This window comes from Gastrolobium bilobum, unplaced genomic scaffold (assembly GCF_033153095.1).
Source record: "Gastrolobium bilobum isolate Gb01-03AN ecotype WA unplaced genomic scaffold, APGP_CSIRO_Gbil_v1 utg32371, whole genome shotgun sequence".
Lineage (NCBI taxonomy): Eukaryota > Viridiplantae > Streptophyta > Magnoliopsida > Fabales > Fabaceae > Gastrolobium > Gastrolobium bilobum.
Genome location: NW_026898885.1, coordinates 533830 through 552516, shown reverse-complemented (window position 1 = coordinate 552516; position 18687 = coordinate 533830). Strand labels below are relative to the sequence as shown.

Sequence of the window (18687 nt, the reverse complement as noted above, 5' to 3'; positions counted from 1 at the left end):
AGAAACCAATAACAACACCATTGCAGATTTTGATTGATAAAGAGAAACCCAGCAGGTAAGGCAAGTCACATGTAGGCATGCATTTTTGTGAGGGGAATATTAGTCTTATGTTATATGAGAGTAGTTCTCTCATACTATAAAGAAAATTCAAGTGGGGTCCACCATTAAAAAAAAAAAAGTACAATTTTCGAAGTGAAAGAAAATGAGATAACTATCTCATGTAAAATGAGAGTAGTATTTTTCCCTCTTTGTTAATAGTATAATGATGAGATACAATATAAACATAAGTACGTAACACTGTAAAATAATCATGAAGATGCGATATGAAGATAGATATTGAAGAATATTATTGTGAGAATCATGCAAGAGATATACAAATGTAATTTTAAAATCTTGATAATGAATGTAAGTGCATGTAGACATATGTTCGTTGAGCCAATTAAATATTAATTTCCAGTTTTCCTCCAATGTAATAGATAATAATATGTATTTTTAAAATAAGTCACATAGTTCAATGAATAAAGAAAGCAAAAGCTAAATCAAACAGATGCATAGTCAGGATCCCATTGCAAAAACTCGATATCAATGCAAGATTGCAGTCAAGAAATGTTGAAGCATAACAATTAACATTACTTGGTTTGGATAACATAACATCAGTATCCGTTTCCTGATAAGACTAAAAATAGAAGTTCAATGTACAGGCCATGTATTTCTCCTTGTTTAAGGATTGAAGAACATTGGCTATATAGGGACTTTCGAAATCTCCATGATTACTAAGTTGAAGAGTGGCCTTTAATGGTATTATAAAGTAGGTTATGGGCTGTGAATACAAGGATTTCTGCAGGTGCAAATATTGAGCCCAACGTGAGAGGAAAAACCAGTTGAAGGGTTTGGTAAGTACTGGACCAATTACAGAGGGAAGGAAGATCAGAAAAGGCCAAGTATAGGAAATTTTAGGAACAATCAGAGCCACAACCGCTACTTGTTCAGCCTGTATCTTACCGTTGCCCATTAGTTTAATTACAAGTCCATCAGTACCAGTTATAGGCCTATACACGAGTTTCCAATCACCCCGAGCATAGACTCCCAGCTGAGATTGATTAGCATCCCGCAAAAAGCTAAAATCATCAAAATCTTCAGGTTCAGTCTCCACATTAAATGTAACTTCTCTCTTTCTCAGGTTTGCAGCCCTGCTACTTTCTCCATGGAGATTGTGGTCTATACTGACAACTGGAACATCAGGGAAAAGATTAGGAGAGTTATATTGTTGTGGTGCTACAACTGCAGCAATTTCAGCACCATAAACCACATCACTACATCTCAACTTGAACAAGCCGTTTTGATAGAATTTAATTACATCTTCCATGGTTGGTCTATAACGTGCATCTCTCTCTGTGCATTGTAATGCCAACAAAAGCACTGCAGTGACTTGCTTGGCTACTAGTGCTGAATTGGGAAATGCACTTGCAAGGTATGAATCAGCAATCATCACAATTTTGCCCGTTTTCATCCGTACAGATCTAGCCCAGTTCACTAAAGTGGTCACCTCTTCTTTATCATTCAAAGACGGAACTAATACTTTCTTTCTGGTTATTAGCTCAAGCAGAACTACCCCGTAGCTATATACATCAGACTTTCTGCTCTGCACTATTGCATATGCATTCTCTGTCAAAAGGGACAATGCAAGCAAGTTAGAGAAATGTTATCTTCCACAACTCCACTTTCAAGCTGTAAAGAAAAATAAAGCTATTATTGCATCCTAGCAAGTGTGAGTTACTATTAGCTATGAAAGTGGTGTGCAAATCAATGATTAAGTGTAGATGAAGAATTAAATACCCGGTGCAATATAGCCAGGAGTACCAGCAACCTGCGATGAAAGCATTGGCCTTAAACCAGCATGACTATTAGAACTCTCATGCAGGTTCCTGTACAGGGCAGTACCAAAATCAGCTATAAGAGGTTCCATATTAGCATCAAGAAGTATATTCTTTGGTTTGATGTCTCGGTGCACTATGGGCGGGTTACAATCATGATGAAGATATGCTAGTCCTCGAGCAATTCCAACAGCTATCTTAAACCGGACATCCCACGTTAAGGAGGGTGGGGGTTTTTTTTCATGCAAAATATCATGAAGGCTTCCATTTTCCATGAACTCATATATGATTAAACCATAGTCCTCTCCAACCCAGTAGTCTGCATATGCCACCAAATTACGATGCTTAATCTTCTCAAGGGTTTGAATTTCTCTTTGCAAAATACTTAGATACTTCTGCTTGTTACTTCCAAATGTAACCTTCTTTACTGCAAAATCCAGTTGACCTAGTTGGGCTTTATATACAATGCCATGGCCTCCCCTGCCAATTATATACCGATCATTCAGGTTCTCTGTAGCCTTCAACACTAGGTCCTCAAGGTAAGATGGGTTCATTTGAGCTGAGATATGGACTTGGCTATCAAATATTGCTCCAATCTTTCCTCCTCCATCTCCAGCGAAATACTCAAGTTCCTGCTCACAGTTAAGAGAGGTGGAGGCCCTCTTCATTGCTTGCTTAGATCTTCTCTGGAGATACATTACAATTACTATTAGCAGCATGACAGAAATAAATATTGAGGATCCAAGTGCTATCATCACAATTTCATGGCGACTGATACCCCTGTGATCAGTTGATTTGTAGACACGTGGCTTCACATAACTAGTTTCATTGCAACCCAAGCCATCTGAAAGTGGACAATTAACACATAGGAGAGGATTACCCATGAATGATGATGGTGAGGAATTCAATAACTTCATCAGATGTTCTGGTACAGGACCATCAAAGAAATTATAAGAAATATTGACCTCAATTAATGAAACAAGACCCTCAAGAACATCTATGCCACCAGTCAAATTGTTCAAGGATACATCCATACTCTGCAGCGCTTCTAGATTACTAATTTCTGAAGGAATGTCACCTGTCAATCCATTATCACTCAGATTCAACCCATAGAACAGTTTCCGCAATTTTGCCATTGATCGAGGAATTTTGCCTCCAAACAAATTTCCACCAAGTTGTAAATTGCGTAGGTTGTTAAATTGTGGCAAACAGCCTGGGATACCCCCTGTAAAATGATTCCCGCTTAAAATTAATGTGGTTATCCCCGTCCAGCTTGAGAAACTTGATGGGAATGAACCATTTAGGGAATTGAATCCCACATCAAAACGATCCATTTTAGTACAATTTGACAGCTCGGGTGGCAAAGGACCTTCCAATTTGTTGTGAGCAAGATCCAAAGTCACAAGATTCACAAGCTTTCCAATCTCTGATGGTATCAGCCCAGTCAACTTGTTCATTGACAAATTAATTTCAGTGAGATTTGTGCAATTTTCTAAACTTGATGGAATTGATCCACTGATATTGTTCTTGCTTATGCCCATGTGTGAGAGGTTCGGATTACTTACAAAATCAGGAAGAGGCCCAGTGAAATTATTTTCTTTGAGAATCAACCTCCTTAGAGTTGCACATCTTCCTACATCAGAAGGTATGCCACCTTGAAGTTGATTACTTCCAATATCAAGCACGCGCAATTGCTTTCCAAAGCAGAGATTGGGAGGGATACTACCAGTGAACTTATTATTCTTACAGTCCAACTTCACTAAACTGCTATTGATTCCCAAGCTTTGAGGTATGACTCCAGAGAACTGGTTGTCAAACAATGAGATATTTTTTAGATTCTTTAGCTTTGTAATCTCCAAAGGTATCTGTCCACTAAAGCTGTTCTCAGAAAGGTCTAAATACTTGAGCAAACTACAGTTACTTAACTCTGAAGGCACCTTTCCTGAGAAACCGTTACCCGACAACACAAGGGTCTGCAAGTGATACAATTTTCCAATTTGTGGTCCAAGGTCACCAAAAATCCCATGATGAGGGAGGTTAAGGGAAACCACGTGGTGGTCATGGTCGCACTGAACTCCTACCCATGAGCATGGAGTGGAATCAGAGGCATTCCAGCTCGAGTTTATGATAGGAGGAATAGAGGTCCAGCATGCCAAGAGTGACCATAGAGTCAACCCGTCAGAGACCATTTCAGAATCACCATGCAAAAAGGCAGGGAAGGATAAAACCAACAACACGAGTGTGATAGTAGTACTCCTAGTTCTAGTCATTGAGACAGGGTAGTTGACAAAACAAGGTGACAAAAAGTTAACAGAGGTTGCAAAGGATCAGATAACCACTTACCTTGTCAAAGCTTACAAGTTGAGAAACCAAGGGATTGGAATTGAAGTCAATGATTGAGACTTTTCTCCTTTGAGATGGAAAATAGAGTTGAACTTGGAGAAGCAATATGGGATACGTGTCCCCATTGAGCGGCTTTGCTTTCTTTATGAAAAGTAAAGGGAGAACTTTTCTGAAACTGCCAGGAAAATGGTGGTAATAGCTCCCTTCGTAGCAAGTCATCGAGTAAATGAAAAGGAGAAGGCATTCTAGCTGACTCAAGAGTCAAAACTTATAAAAATATTGGGAGAAAGTAAGAAAAAACTCCAAAAACTCCTTGTATTTTTTTTTTTATATATAACTTCTAGTTATTCTCGTTCAACCTACTCTGGTCATTTTGTTCTCAGAATACGGTCTTGTAAGCTAGCTCCTTATTGAAACAGATGGTGCATTGAGCTTGGTTACCGGAGAAAGGATAAGACTAATCTAGACACATCCAGAAACCCTCAAAGATTTTTTAAGAATTTATTTTAGGCAAGGTTTGAACCCTAATTCAAACAAAGTATTGCCAACTGAGCTACTATTGTATATTAACCCCTTGTATTTTTTACATAATCATTTACCAGCTTACAAAATTTTGCGATTTAAAAGTTTTTTATCACATACCCTCCACGCCAACAAGTGCACAAACAAGCCTCGTTAGAACCCATCACTCCTTCCAGCCACGTATTGCGCTGCACAGGGCCTTCCATCTCCTCTGCCTAACCATGCCATCTTCAACCATAACCAGTGAGTAACACCAACGCCTCATCAGAGTCTATACATGGGGACGTGTTTGAGACCGGTCTCTTAGAGAGGAGAAATTTTTTTTATTGAAAAACAATAATTTTCGAGAATACGATAGAAATTTTTTTATCCTTGGTAGATTTTTTAAAGGGGCGTTTGGTACAATTTGGTACAATGATTTTGGCCAGATTCTCGAGAAATTGAATTTTTTTAAATTTTAAATTTTCGGATATTATCGTAAATTGAATATAAAAATTATATTTTTGAAAATCGAGATTTCCGGACAAAAAAAATTTCTCCTCTATCAAACGCTCCCTAAAAGTGTTTGATAGACTAATTTTTTTTGAATAATATTGATTTAATTTTAATGATGCTATACCATATGAGAAAAAATAATTTCATACTTTTAATGATAATCTTCTCAACTATTTTACAAAGAAAAAAAATGTCTCAGTCATACTCTTACTTCATCTCCTATAGATAAATTATTTCTCCCACTCTTTTCTCGGGAAAAAAAAATTTCACCTCCTATCAAACACTCCCTTACCTTCGATCCTGGGAAAATTTTATTTGCACGGAAAAGTAATATTAGAAAGGGATTTGCATTTGTCATTTAATTTGACACAATAAATTTTTCTACACATACAATATTTTGTGGGACCCACATTTTTTGAAGAACAAAAAAAGAAAAGAAAATTACGGCACACAAAATGAATCTCTATAATATTACACAATCACTTTTCTTACAACATAACTCTTATAAAATCCTATTAGAAATCTTATTTTTACACATTTGCTGTAAAAGGATTTTCAATTCGGGATAGGATATTGTGACACACAAATAATATTACGCACAATGTTACGACCACATCTTAACCGTTGATTTCCGTCAATCAACGGTTATCATTTTTCAAATCAAACTCATTAATTAATTATTAATTCTCAATAAATGATAACCGTTGATTGGCGGAAATCAACGGTTAAGATGTGGTCGTAACATTGTGCGTAACATTATTTGTGTGTCACAATATCCTATCTCTTTAAATTCTACTAGAAAATCTCAACAATAATATCACCCGCACGTGGTATTCTGAAAATCTCACTGGGTGGAAAAATCTATCCATTTTTTAGGACAAAAATACCCTTGTTAGGATCGAAGTCTGCGTCACCGTCACCGTCACCGTCACCCTTGCTTTTCACACATGATCCTCTGCCTCATGGTCACTTTCGGATCTCAGTCGCAGATCCACTTCCAACCTTCACCGCCACCTTTTTCGCTCTTTCTCATAGACCCCTCTATTTCTCGTCCAACTGTAATCATCGACAATGTCTCCGGGTACACTTTTCCTTCATCTCTATCACCCATTTCTCCTCTACGCTTGTCTTTTTTTTTTCTTGATATCAATGTAGTAGGGACACCATGTATTTGCTAAAATGCCCCAATTCAGTTCTCTTAGTTTTGCCATATAATTGTCTCTAATATTGATTGACACGAATTGGGCTTACCCTGAAATTGGAAAATGATGTTTATGTTGCAGGTATACGAAGATGGGATTTGCTGGTAATGTTGAGCCATGCATTATTGTTACAACGGTTGTTGCAGTTAATGAGTCATTCCTTAATCAATCGAGGAGCTCTTCCAAAAGCAATTGGGTCGCCCATCACAATGCAGAGGTTATGGTTAATTTTGTTTTTGGATGATTGTGTAAAAAATTTATTTTAATTTTAAATTGAAAAAGTTTTGAATCAATTGATGGTTAAGCGTAGTTTTGTAAAATTAACTCACACAATTAACTAAATATAAAATTAGTAAAGTTGAACCAATTATTTCAGTAATAATTTTGACCTACCAAAATAGTTTTTTGTCATATCTAGAAAAATTTATTTTTTCACCATATTCTTGTTAATTGTAATTTTCAGTCACAAATTTTTTTTTTCTCTGCCAAACACTCGTTTCAAATCTTACTACAAAATTGTCATCACTGGTGTGTGCATGACAATTTTCCATAAATGTGTTTTTTCTTCCCACAAATGCTTTTTTTTTTTAATTTATTTTCTTTATTTCTATTTGAATAATAGAATACTTAAAAATAACATTTGATAAAATTAATTCATTATTTATATTCACACCCTTCTTTTCTTATTTCCAGATTAATTCTAAAACCTCAAACAAAACAACATTACCATACTAGTTTTTTTTTTTTTTTTAAATAATCTAAAAGGAGTAGTTTTTTGGGGCAATTAACATACAGCCTAAATTTTGTAATAGTTCAATGTATTAAAAAAAAAAATTAATAGTTGATACTTGATAGTTTATACATCATGCATATATTTCACATTTGACACATCGGCGCTACAGAAACAATGTATGACATATTGACGTATTTATGCATAATGATGTTTCCATAGCCACATTATTCCTGGATTAGAGCCCTATAGCTTACTATTAAGAATGAGCATGGTTTAACCCAAATTGATTTTTTCTTAATCAAACCGAACTGTTTTATTTAATCTAAATCAATTTTATTTTTCCTAAGCCGGTTCAAAACTCAATTGGAACCGATTTATGTTTCAAAATTAATTCATGATTTATAATCGGTTACGATATACAAACTAATTCCAAACATATTTCGAACTGATTCCAAATCAATGTAGAATTGATTTTAAACCAATTTTACAAATGCTTAATTTTTAAACTGATTTATAAAACAATTCAGTTCCCAAAACTGAAAAAAGTAAAATAATAAAGTTTTGTTCAATTCAGTTATTTTGGATAGCCCGCTAACTCCTTGTTATTAAGGCGTTTGGTATGAGGGTTTTCTCAAGATTCTCGGAAAATCGAATTTTTTTAAATTTTAAATTTTTGGATATTATCGTAAACTAAATGTAAAAATTATATTTTTGAAAATTGAGATTTTCGGACAAAAAAAAATTTCTCCTCTACCAAACGCAGTAGTACTCATCTCCCAACGCAAAACTTTTCTTTCTAACCCAAATGAATCTTTCCAAATATCAAAGCCAAGACTCAATTCTTGGGATATAATCAGCTAATCAAGTATTTTCGTAATTTTAAGGACAGCTAAAACGAAAAGCTCACAAAATGATCTTATATTAATAGGAATATTCTGAACACCAGAATGACATTGGCACACGAGCACGAAGTTCTTTCATTGTTTTCAAAGAGTCTCTTACATGTACCAACGACCAAAGTAAATTTCTCCAAAGCAAAACAAAGGGGTTTGGTAGGTACTGGACCAATTACAGAGGGAAGGAAGATCAAGAAAGGCCTAGTATAGGTAATTTTAGGAGCAATCAGAGCCACAACCGCTACTTGTTCAGCCTCTATCATTAAGATCTTCAGGTTCAGTCTCCACATTAAATGTAACTTCTCTCTTTCTCAGGTTTGCAGCCCTGCTACTTTCTCGATGAAGATGGTGGTCAATACTGACAACTGGAACATCAGGAAAAGATTAAGGGAGCGATATGGTTGTGGTGCTACAACTGCAGCAGCCTCATCACCATCAACATAAACCACATCACCACACCACAACTTGAACACGCCTTTTTGATAGAAATTGATAACATCTTTCATGGTCGTTCTGTTGTCTGCATCCTTTTCTGTGCACTGTAATGCCAACAAAAGCACTGCAGTGACTTGCTTGGCTAGTACTGCCGAATTGGGAAATGCACTTGCAAGGTATGAATCAGCAATCTTCTCAATTTTGCCCGTTTCCAACCATACAGATCTAGCCCAGTTCACTATAGTGGTCACCTCTTCTTTATCATTCAAAGACGAAAAATATGCTTTCTTTCTGGTTATTAGCTCAAGCAGAACAACCCCGTAGCTATATACATCAGACTTTCTGCTCTGCACTATTGCATATGCATTCTCTGTCACAGGGCACAATGCAAGCAAGTTAGAGAAATGCTATCTTCCACAACTCCACTTTCAAACTGTAAAGAAAAATAAAGCTATTATCGCATCCTAGCAAGTTATTATCAGCTATGAAAGTGGTGTGCAAATCAATAGTTAAGCGTAGATGAAGAATTAGATACCCGGTGCAATATAGCCAGGAGTACCAGCAATGCGCAATGAAAGCGTTGGCCTTGAACCAGAATGACTATTAGAATGCTCATACAGGTTCCTGTACAGGGCAGTACCAAAATCAGCTATAAGAGGCTCCATATTAGCATCAAGAAGTATATTCTTTGGTTTGATGTCTCGGTGCACTATGGGCGGGTTACAGTCATGATGAAGATATGCTAGTCCTTGAGCAATTCCAACAGCTATCTTAAACCGGACATCCCACGTTAAGGAGGGTGGGGGGTTTTTTTCGTGCAAAATATCATGAAGGCTTCCATTTTCCATGAACTCATATATGATTAAACCATAGTCCTCTCCCACCCAGTAATCTGCATATGCGACCAAATTTCGATGCTTAATCATCCCAAGAGTTTGAATTTCTTTTTGCATAATACCGACATACTTCTGTTTGTTACTTCCAAATGTAACCTTCTTTACTGCAAAATCCAGTTCACCTAGTTGGGCTTTATATACAATGCTATGGCCTCCTCTACCAATTATATACCGATCATTTAGGTTCTCTGTAGCCTTCAACACTAGGTCGTTAAGGTAAGACGGTTTCTTTTGAGCTGAGATATGGACTTGGCTATCAAAGATTGCTCCAATCTTTCCTCCTCCATTTCCAGCGAAATACTTAAGTTCCTGCTCAGAGTTATGGGAGCTGGAGGCCCTTTTCATTTCCTGCTGAGATCTTCTCTGGAGATACATTACAATTACTATTAGCAGCACGGCAAAAATAAATATTGAGGATCCAAGTGCTATCATCACAATTTCATGGCAACTGATACCCCTGTGATCAGTTGATTTGTAGACACATGGCTTCACATAACTATTTTTATTGCAACCCAAGCCATCTGAAAGTGAACAATTAACACACAGGAGAGGATTACCCATGAATGATGATGGTGAGGAATTCAATAACTTCATCAGATGTTCTGGTACAGGACCATCAAAGAAATTATAAGAAATATTGACCTCAATGAATGGAGCAAGACCCTCAAGAACATCTATGCTACCCGTCAAATTGTTCAAGGATACGTCCAGACTTTGCACTCCTAGATTACTAATTTCTGAAGGAATGTCACCTGTCAATCCATTAGCACTCAGATTCAACCCGTAGAACAGACTCCGCAAATTTCCCATTGATCTGTTAGAATTGAATATCCACACAGATGCAAGAGACAACCATACTTGTGTATCTACAAAAAAAACTTTTCTTTTTCTATTCTTGCTTTCTTGCTCTTTTTCTTTTTCTTTTTCTCTTGATCTACATTTCATAAAAACTATCAAAGGCTATTTATAAGCTATAAAACTGACAAACATAACTCCACACATAACACTCTCATTACTTTATAACTGACATAACTTCAAACTCATTAATGTCCACTAACACAAACCTAAGGACATGACTTTTCACCAGAAAACTCTTCACATTTCTATTTTCTATTTTCTATTTTTATCTCATTAAAATTTAACCCAACAAAACTCCCCCTTAAATTTTAATTCTTTTTTTTGAATTTTCCACCGGTTGATTTTTTTCCGCGCTGCTTCCATGTTGCACTCCTTTCTTCAAAAAAAAAAAATTTTGTCCGGCGGTTCCTTTATTGGTGGAAGATAGACAGTCTTGAATTTTTCTCCGTCGACCTCATCCTCCAATATACTTCCACATTCATTCTTACACGTATGATCATCACACAAGTCATCATACTGATTGTTAGAATTGAATATCCACACAGATGCAAGAGACAACCATACTTGTGTATCTACAAAAAACTTTTCTTTTCTATTCTTGCTTTCTTGCTCTTTTTCTTTTTCTCTTGATCTACTTGATCTACATTTCATACAAACTATCAAAGGCTATTTATAAGCTATAAAACTGACAAACATAACTCCACACATAACACCTTCATTACTTTATAACTGACATAACTGACTCATTAATATTCTAACTGACATAACTGACTCATTAATATTCTAACTGACACAAGAAACTAAATAACCAAAGCTGCTACAAAACGGACATTTAAAATTTATCCCAACAAAACTCCCCCATAAATTTTAAATTCTTCTTTCTTTCTTCGCGTTGCTTCTGCTTTTCTTCAACTTTCTGATCGCGCCTGTTTTCTTCAATCTTGATCACTGACAAAAAACATCTAACACCTTCCAACTTAATTAACTCAAAGAAAATATCTCTCCTGCAATTATTTTTCTGAACATATTTTATTTTTGTCCGGCGGTTCCTTCATTGGTAGAAGATAGACAGTCTTGAATTTTTTTCTGTCGACCTCATCCTCCGATATACTTCCACATCCATTCTTACACGTATGATCATCACACAAGTCATCATACTGATCAGTATCTGTATCACTATAACGTCCCATTAGTTTTACAACATATATGCCAATTTTAATACTTTCAGATTCAACATGTGCTACATTAATAGCACGTTGGGCCTCTTCAACCACAGTAACCCCATCACTCATTGAGGACCGTTGATTCCCATCATCAAGCAAATAACTCAACGCATCATTTTCTGATTCCGGCCCACGATCTTCTTTTGGTTTACGCTTGAGCCAAAATGATTCCGCCATAAAAGTAACTCTAGGCTCCTCATCGCCGGGTTCCCTATCCACAATCACACTTTTACGCCATAAAAGTAACTCTAGGCTCCTCATCGCCGGGTTCCCTATCCACAATCACACTTTCCATTTTTCCGCTCTCAGTTTCTTCATCGTTGGGTTCTTCTTCATCGAGTCCAGCTTCCACGCGCCTCATCAATGGAATCTCAGACAACCGTCCTCCAGGGAAATGGTCTTTTTTCCGTGGTGTCGACATCTTCCACTTCCACCATAAATTCAATGCAGTCTCCGACTTCTGACTTCCAACCCGAACTGCGTCTATGTTGGTCTCCGACATCAACCTCATCACGCCGGGGTCGAGCTCTTCTCCAAAACATGAACTCGGTGATTTAGCCGGGATCTCCCCCATCCCGGTTATCAACACGGAACTCGGATTCGTGGTCTCCTCCATGCCGGTCTCCATCAAGCACCTCGGCTTCTCAATCTCCTTTCTGATTTTCGACTCTGTCTCCAAACACTCAGGTTCCACGAAGTCTTCTACCTCGACAATGGACTCGTCGTTCCCATCCTTCTCCGCTTCGATCTCGGCTCCTTCGTTCTCCTCATCTTCTATCTCGGCTCCTTCGTTCTCCTCCTCTTCTATCTCGGCTCCCTTGGCCACAGTCATCTCTATCGTCTTCTTCTCCGAGTCGTCTCTTACGCGTTCTGACACGTCAATCTCCTCCGCGGATGCGTTGCCGTTGGCAACCTCGGATTCCGCCATCTCGGTCTCTTCTTCATCCGCATCATTTTCCTCATCTTCATCATCATCATTGAAGATTTCATCTTCTTCATTAATCAGATCAAAACGTCCAGGCAAGTATTTTGTTACGAAGGCCATTAGAGAATCCTTCCACATATTATTAAAGTCGCGGCAGTTCCATGTACGGAACCATTTGATTGCGCTTCCTCTGAGTCTTCTCATGGCTACCTGCCATTTGTTCTCCGTCCAGGTTTTTTCTTTCCGAAAATGTTCCTTCAAACAGAGAAGCCAATCCAATGCTTCATCCTTATCTCCATGGAAGAGTGGCACCTCCAACTCGCTCTTTTTCTCCATAGCTCTGATACCAATTTGTTAGAATTGAATATCCACACAGATGCAAGAGACAACTATACTTGTGTATCTACAAAAAACTTTTCTTTTCTATTCTTGCTTTCTTGCTCTTTTTCTTTTTCTCTTGATCTACTTGATCTACATTTCATACAAACTATCAAAGGCTATTTATAAGCTATATAAAACTGACAAACATAACTCCACACATAACACCCTCATTACTTTATAACTGACATAACTGACTCATTAATATTCTAATTGACATAACTGACTCATTAATATTATAACTGACACAAGAAACTAAATAACCAAAACTGCTACAAAACGGACATTTAAAATTTATCCCAACACTAATCTGTATCACTATAACGTCCCATTAGTTTTACAACACCTATGCCAATTTTAATACTTCCAGATTCAACATGTGCTACATTAATAGCACGTTGGGCCTCATCAACCACAATAACCCCATCCCTCATTGAGGACCATTGATTCCCATCATCAAGCAAATAACTCAACTCATCATTTTCTGATTCTGCCCCACGATCTTCTTCTGGTTTACGCTTGAGCCAAAATGATTCCGCCATAAAAGTAACTCTAGGCTCCTCATCGCCGGGTTCCTTATCCACAATCACACTTTCCATTTTTCCGCTCTCAGTTTCTTCATCGTCGGGTTCTTCTTCATCGAGTCCAGCTTCCACGCGCCTCATCAATGGAATCTCAGACAACCGTCCTCCTTGGAAATGGTCTTTTTTCCGTGGTGTCGACATCTTCCACTTCCACCATAAATTCAATGCAGTCTCCGACTTCTGACTTCCAACCCGAACCGCGCCTATGTCGGTCTCCGACATCAACCTCATCACGCCGGGGTCGAGCTCTTCTCCAAATCATGAAATCGGTGATTTAGCCGGGATCTCCCCCATCCCGGTTATCAACACGGAACTCGGATTCGCGATCTCCTCCATGCCGGTCTCCATCAAGCACCTCGGCTTCTCAATCTCCTTTCCGATTTTTGACTCTGTCTCCAGACACTCAGGTTCCACGAAGTCTTCTACCCCGACAATGGACTCGTCGTTCCCGTCCTTCTCCGCTTCGATCTCGGCTCCTTCGTTCTCCTCATCTTCTATCTCAGCTCCTTCGTTGTCCTCCTCTTCTATCTCGACTCCTTCGTTCTCCTCCTCTTCTGTCTCGGCTCCCTTGTTCTCCTCATCTTCTATCTCGGCTCCCTTGGCCGCAGTCATCTCCATCGTCTTCTTCTCCGAGTCATCTCTTACGCGTTCTAACACGTCAATCTCCTCCGCGGATGCGTTGCCGTTGGCAACCTCGGATTCCGCCATCATGGTCTCTTCTTCATCCACATCATTCTCCTCATCTTCATCATCATCATTGAAGATTTCATCTTCTTCATTAATCAGATCAAAACGTCCAGGCAAGTATTTTGTTATGAAGGCCATTAGAAAATCCTTCCACATATTATTAAAGTCGCGTCAGTTCCATGTACGGAACCATTTGATTGCGCTTCCTCTGAGTCTTCTCATGGCTACCCGCCATTTGTCCTCCGTCCAGTTTTTTTCTTTCCGAAAATGTTCCTTCAAACAGAGAAGCCAATCTAATGCTTCATCCTTATCTCCATGGAAGAGTGGCACCTCCAACTCGCTCTTTTTCTCCATAGCTCTGATACCAATTTGTTAGAATTTGGTATCTACACAGATGCAAGAGACAACCATATTTGTGTATCTACAAAAAAACTTTTCTTTTCTATTCTTGCTCTTTTTCTTTTTCTCTTGATCTACATTTCATACAAACTATCAAAGGCTATTTATAAGCTATAAAACTGGCAAACATAACTCCACACATAACACCCTCATTACTTTATAACTGACATAACTGGCTCATTAATATTCTAACTGACATAACTTCAAACTCATTAATGTCCACTAACACAAACCTAAGGACATGACTCTTCACCAGAAAACTCTTCACATTTCTATTTTCTATTTTCTATTTTTATCTCATTAAAATTTAACCCAACATGATCGAGGAATTTGGCCTCCAAACAAATTTCCACCAAGTTGTAACTCGCGTAGGTTGCCAAATTCTGCCAAACAGTCTGGGATACCCCTTGTAAAATGATTCCCGCTTAAAATTAATGTGGTTATCCCCGTCCAGTTTGTGAAACTACACGGAAATGAACCATTTAGGGAATTGAATCCCACATCAAAACGATCCATTTTAGTACAACTTGACAGCTCAGGTGGCAAAGGACCTTCCAATTTGTTGTGAGCAAGATCCAAATTCACAAGATTCACAAGCTTTCCAATATCTGATGGTATCAGCCCAGTGAATTTGTTCATTGACAAATTAATTTCAGTGAGATCTGTGCAATTTTCCAAACTTGATGGAATTGATCCACTGATATTGTTCTTGCTTATGTCCATGTATGTGAGGTTCGGATTACTTACAAAATCAGGAAGAGGCCCGGTGAAATTATTTTCTTTGAGAATCAACCTCCTTAGAGTTCCACATCTTCCTATATCAGAAAGTATACCACCTTGAAGTTGATTACTTTCCATATCAAGCAAACATAATTTCTTTCCAAAGCAGAGATTGGGAGGGATACTACCAGTGAACTTATTATTCTTACAGTCCAACTTCACTAAACTGCTATTGATTCCCAAGCTTTGAGGTATGACTCCAGAGAACTGGTTGTCAAACAATGAGATATTTTTGAGATGCTTGAGCTTTGTCATCTCCAAAGGTAGTTCTCCAAAAAGGCTATTGTTATGAACCAAGATGTGCTTAAGACTCGGAATTCTCCAAATACTGGCTGGAATTTCACCTGTCAAATGGTTAAAAGACAAATCAAGGTCCTCTAATTCACGTAGCAGTCCCAAGGATGATGGGATTCTGCCTATTAAGTTGCTATTCACTGCAGAAAATTCTGCTAAACCACTACAATTCCCCAGGCCAGAGGGAATACCTCCACTAAATACATTGAGCGAAAGATCCAAAATAAACAATCTTCTACAGCTGCCAGAACCCAGTGGGATGGTACCTCCAAGACTATTATTTCTGAGAATGAAATAAACAACATTTTTGAGATTGTTAAGACTCTCAGGCAGAACCCCATTTAATCTGTTCTCATTCAAAAATAAAGCCTCTAACTTACTGCAATTACCAATGGATGAAGGAATAGTCCCTGACAACTGATTACCATATAGATACAACCTCGACAGTTCAGTAGCATTCCCAATATTGGTTGGGATAGGACCACTAAGAAGGTTACTGTGCAAGCTCACTTCATCCAGGGGAGGAATTTGAAACAAGGAATCTGGAATTTCACCAGTTAGCAGATTAGAAGACAAGCTGATATGCCGTAAGTTTTGCAACTTTTTCAAGCTATATGGTATCTTTCCACTAAAGCTGTTCTCAGAAAGGTCTAAATACTCGAGCAAACTACAGTTACTCAACTCTGAAGGAACTTTTCCTGAGAAACCATTACCCAACAACACAAGGGTCTGCAAGTGATACAATTTTCCAATTTGTGGCCCAAGTTCACCAAAAATCGCATGATCAGTGAGGTTAAGGGAGACCACATGGTGGTCATGGTCGCATTGAACTCCTACCCATGAGCATGGAATGGAATCAGAGGCATTCCAACTCGAGTTTATGATAGGAGGAATAAAGGTCCAGTGAGTCAAGAGTGACAATAGAGTCACCCCATCAGAGACCATTGCAGAATCACTGACAATTCAATTGTTTGTTATGCAAATCGTTTTGTTAAATACTTGAATTGTCATGTTAAAATTGTTTTGTAAGTTTATTTGGTCAATTGTTTTGTTAATCCAAATACCTTTCTTTTCCAAATGCGATTATTATTTCGAAAAAACTAACTACTCGAACCAAGTCAACAAATTACTTATTATGAATGACCTGATTATGAATTAAGTGAATATCCACAAAATTCACATAATAACTAAGTGGCTATCCGGTCCTTGAGCATAAATAAATTCATGGTTGAGTTATTTTTAAAAGACACAACTAGTGTCAAACACGTATTATTTAAAAACCAAATGGTTTTGGTTCCAGTATCATCAACGGTGGAGATTTACGTGATAAAACAAATCTTTCTTTCTTTTTATTTTCAGATGAATTCTAAAACCTCAAACAAAACATTACCATAAAAAATAGTAGTTTTTAGGACAATTAGCAAAAAGGAAAAGTGTTTGTCATTTTAAATTATATAAAGTTATGTCATTTTAAGAGAGAGACATACACATAAAAAAATTATTTCAATTTTAAATTAAAAAAAAACACTCATTTTCTCTCTTCCATGATTTTCGTTTTTCTGTGTCTATCTCTCTTAAAATGACATAACTTATGTCATTTAAAATGACAAACACCAAACCCTTAACAAAAAGCCTGAATTTTTTAATAGTTCAATGTAATAAAAAAAATTAATAGTTGATACATCAGGCACTATGTATGACGTATACATGCATAAGAGCAATTCTACAAAAATGATGTTTCTATAGCCACATTATTCCTGGATTAAAGCCCTAGAGCTTACTTTTAAGTTGAGGATGGTTCAACCCAAATCGATTTTTTCTTCTCTGAATCAAATCCAACTGCATTATTTAATCTGAACTGAATTTATTTTTCGTAAGCCGGTTCATAACTCGTTTGAAACCAATTTATGTTTTAAAACCAATTCATGATTTATAACCGGTTTCAATATGCAAACTAGTTCCAAACTAATTCCAAATCGATTTAGAATTGATTTTAAACTGATTTCAAACCGATGTTACAAATTGATTTTTTAATTCAATTCAATTTTTAAATTGATTTATAAAATTAGTTTGGTTCACAAAACTAATAAAAAATAAAGTATAGTTCAATTAGTTTAATTCAGTTATTTTAGATAGCCTGCTAACTCTTTGTTAGAAGATAACGTGTTAAACCTATAGAATAGCAAGACTCATCTCCCAACAAGGCCTGTGTTGAACTTTTGATTGTAATAGGAGAGTAAAAAGGTCGAGCACCAGGCATTCAAGGTTTGGCTTGGCTTAACTTATTTAATAAATAGAACAGACTTAAGTTTTAAAAAAAAAACTTGTTTAACAAACAAGTCCAAATCTAATTTAATGAGATTTAACTTTTCCGTGAACTGACTTAATATATTATTATAACAAATAATATATTTTGTTCCGGGTAAATAGCATGAAAGACGTAATTATATGCGGACTGAGTGGATTTTACGATTATTTTTTCTTAGACGAAGGAATACAGAATTTGACGCAATTATAATCTCAAAATTTGGATGTATGAGTTTGAAAAAAATACTTTTTATAATTTTAAATGAATCAAGTCAAGACTTTAATTTTTCATAAACAAGTCAAGTCAAGTTTAAAATTTAACTCGTTCCAGGCTAATGGGTCAAACCCATGGTAGTTAAAATCAAAATTTTATCTAAAATCGAAAGGAAGATAAAAAATTATAAAACGTAAAAAAAAATCATAAAAACATAAAAATGTTTGAAATTTTGATGAAATCATTTTGATTAAAAAAAATCGTAAAATCATAAAATCACTGATTTAAATTAAAATTTTAACTACTATGGTCAAGCCAAACTCACAATATTTTTCATAAACATGACTACTGACTAGTTTAAACTAGAACTTGACTTGACCGAACTTATTTACACCACTGGTCTCTAACCCCAATGACCCTTGCCAAATATCAAAGCTAAGACTCAATTCTCGGAATATAATCAGCAAATCAAGTGTTGTCATAATTTTAGGGCAGCTAACCAGAATAACATTGGCGAGCACGAAATTCTCCCCATGTTTTCAGACAGTCTTAGTGTAATACCCCAAATTTATAACAATTTATAAAACAATCTAATAATAAATAAATTGTCTAAAAAATTTTTTTTTTTACAATTATAATAAT

At 36.8% G+C, this 18687-nt stretch overlaps 1 protein-coding gene across 1 annotated transcript; it reads right to left on the bottom strand.

Moving 5' to 3' along the window:
* Positions 1–676: 676 nt before the first annotated feature.
* LOC133285060 (uncharacterized) lies at positions 677–18527 on the bottom strand. The gene is made up of 11 exons (XM_061482216.1): positions 18454–18527; positions 15894–16479; positions 14763–15605; positions 9036–10206; positions 8487–8870; positions 8320–8451; positions 4218–4227; positions 2536–4136; positions 1837–2457; positions 1198–1665; positions 677–1164 (listed from the first exon to the last, which is right to left on the bottom strand). The coding sequence occupies exons 1-11, from the start codon at positions 18525–18527 to the stop codon at positions 677–679; spliced, it is 6378 nt and encodes a 2125-aa protein (XP_061338200.1).
* Between the last annotated feature and the right edge of the window lie 160 nt (positions 18528–18687).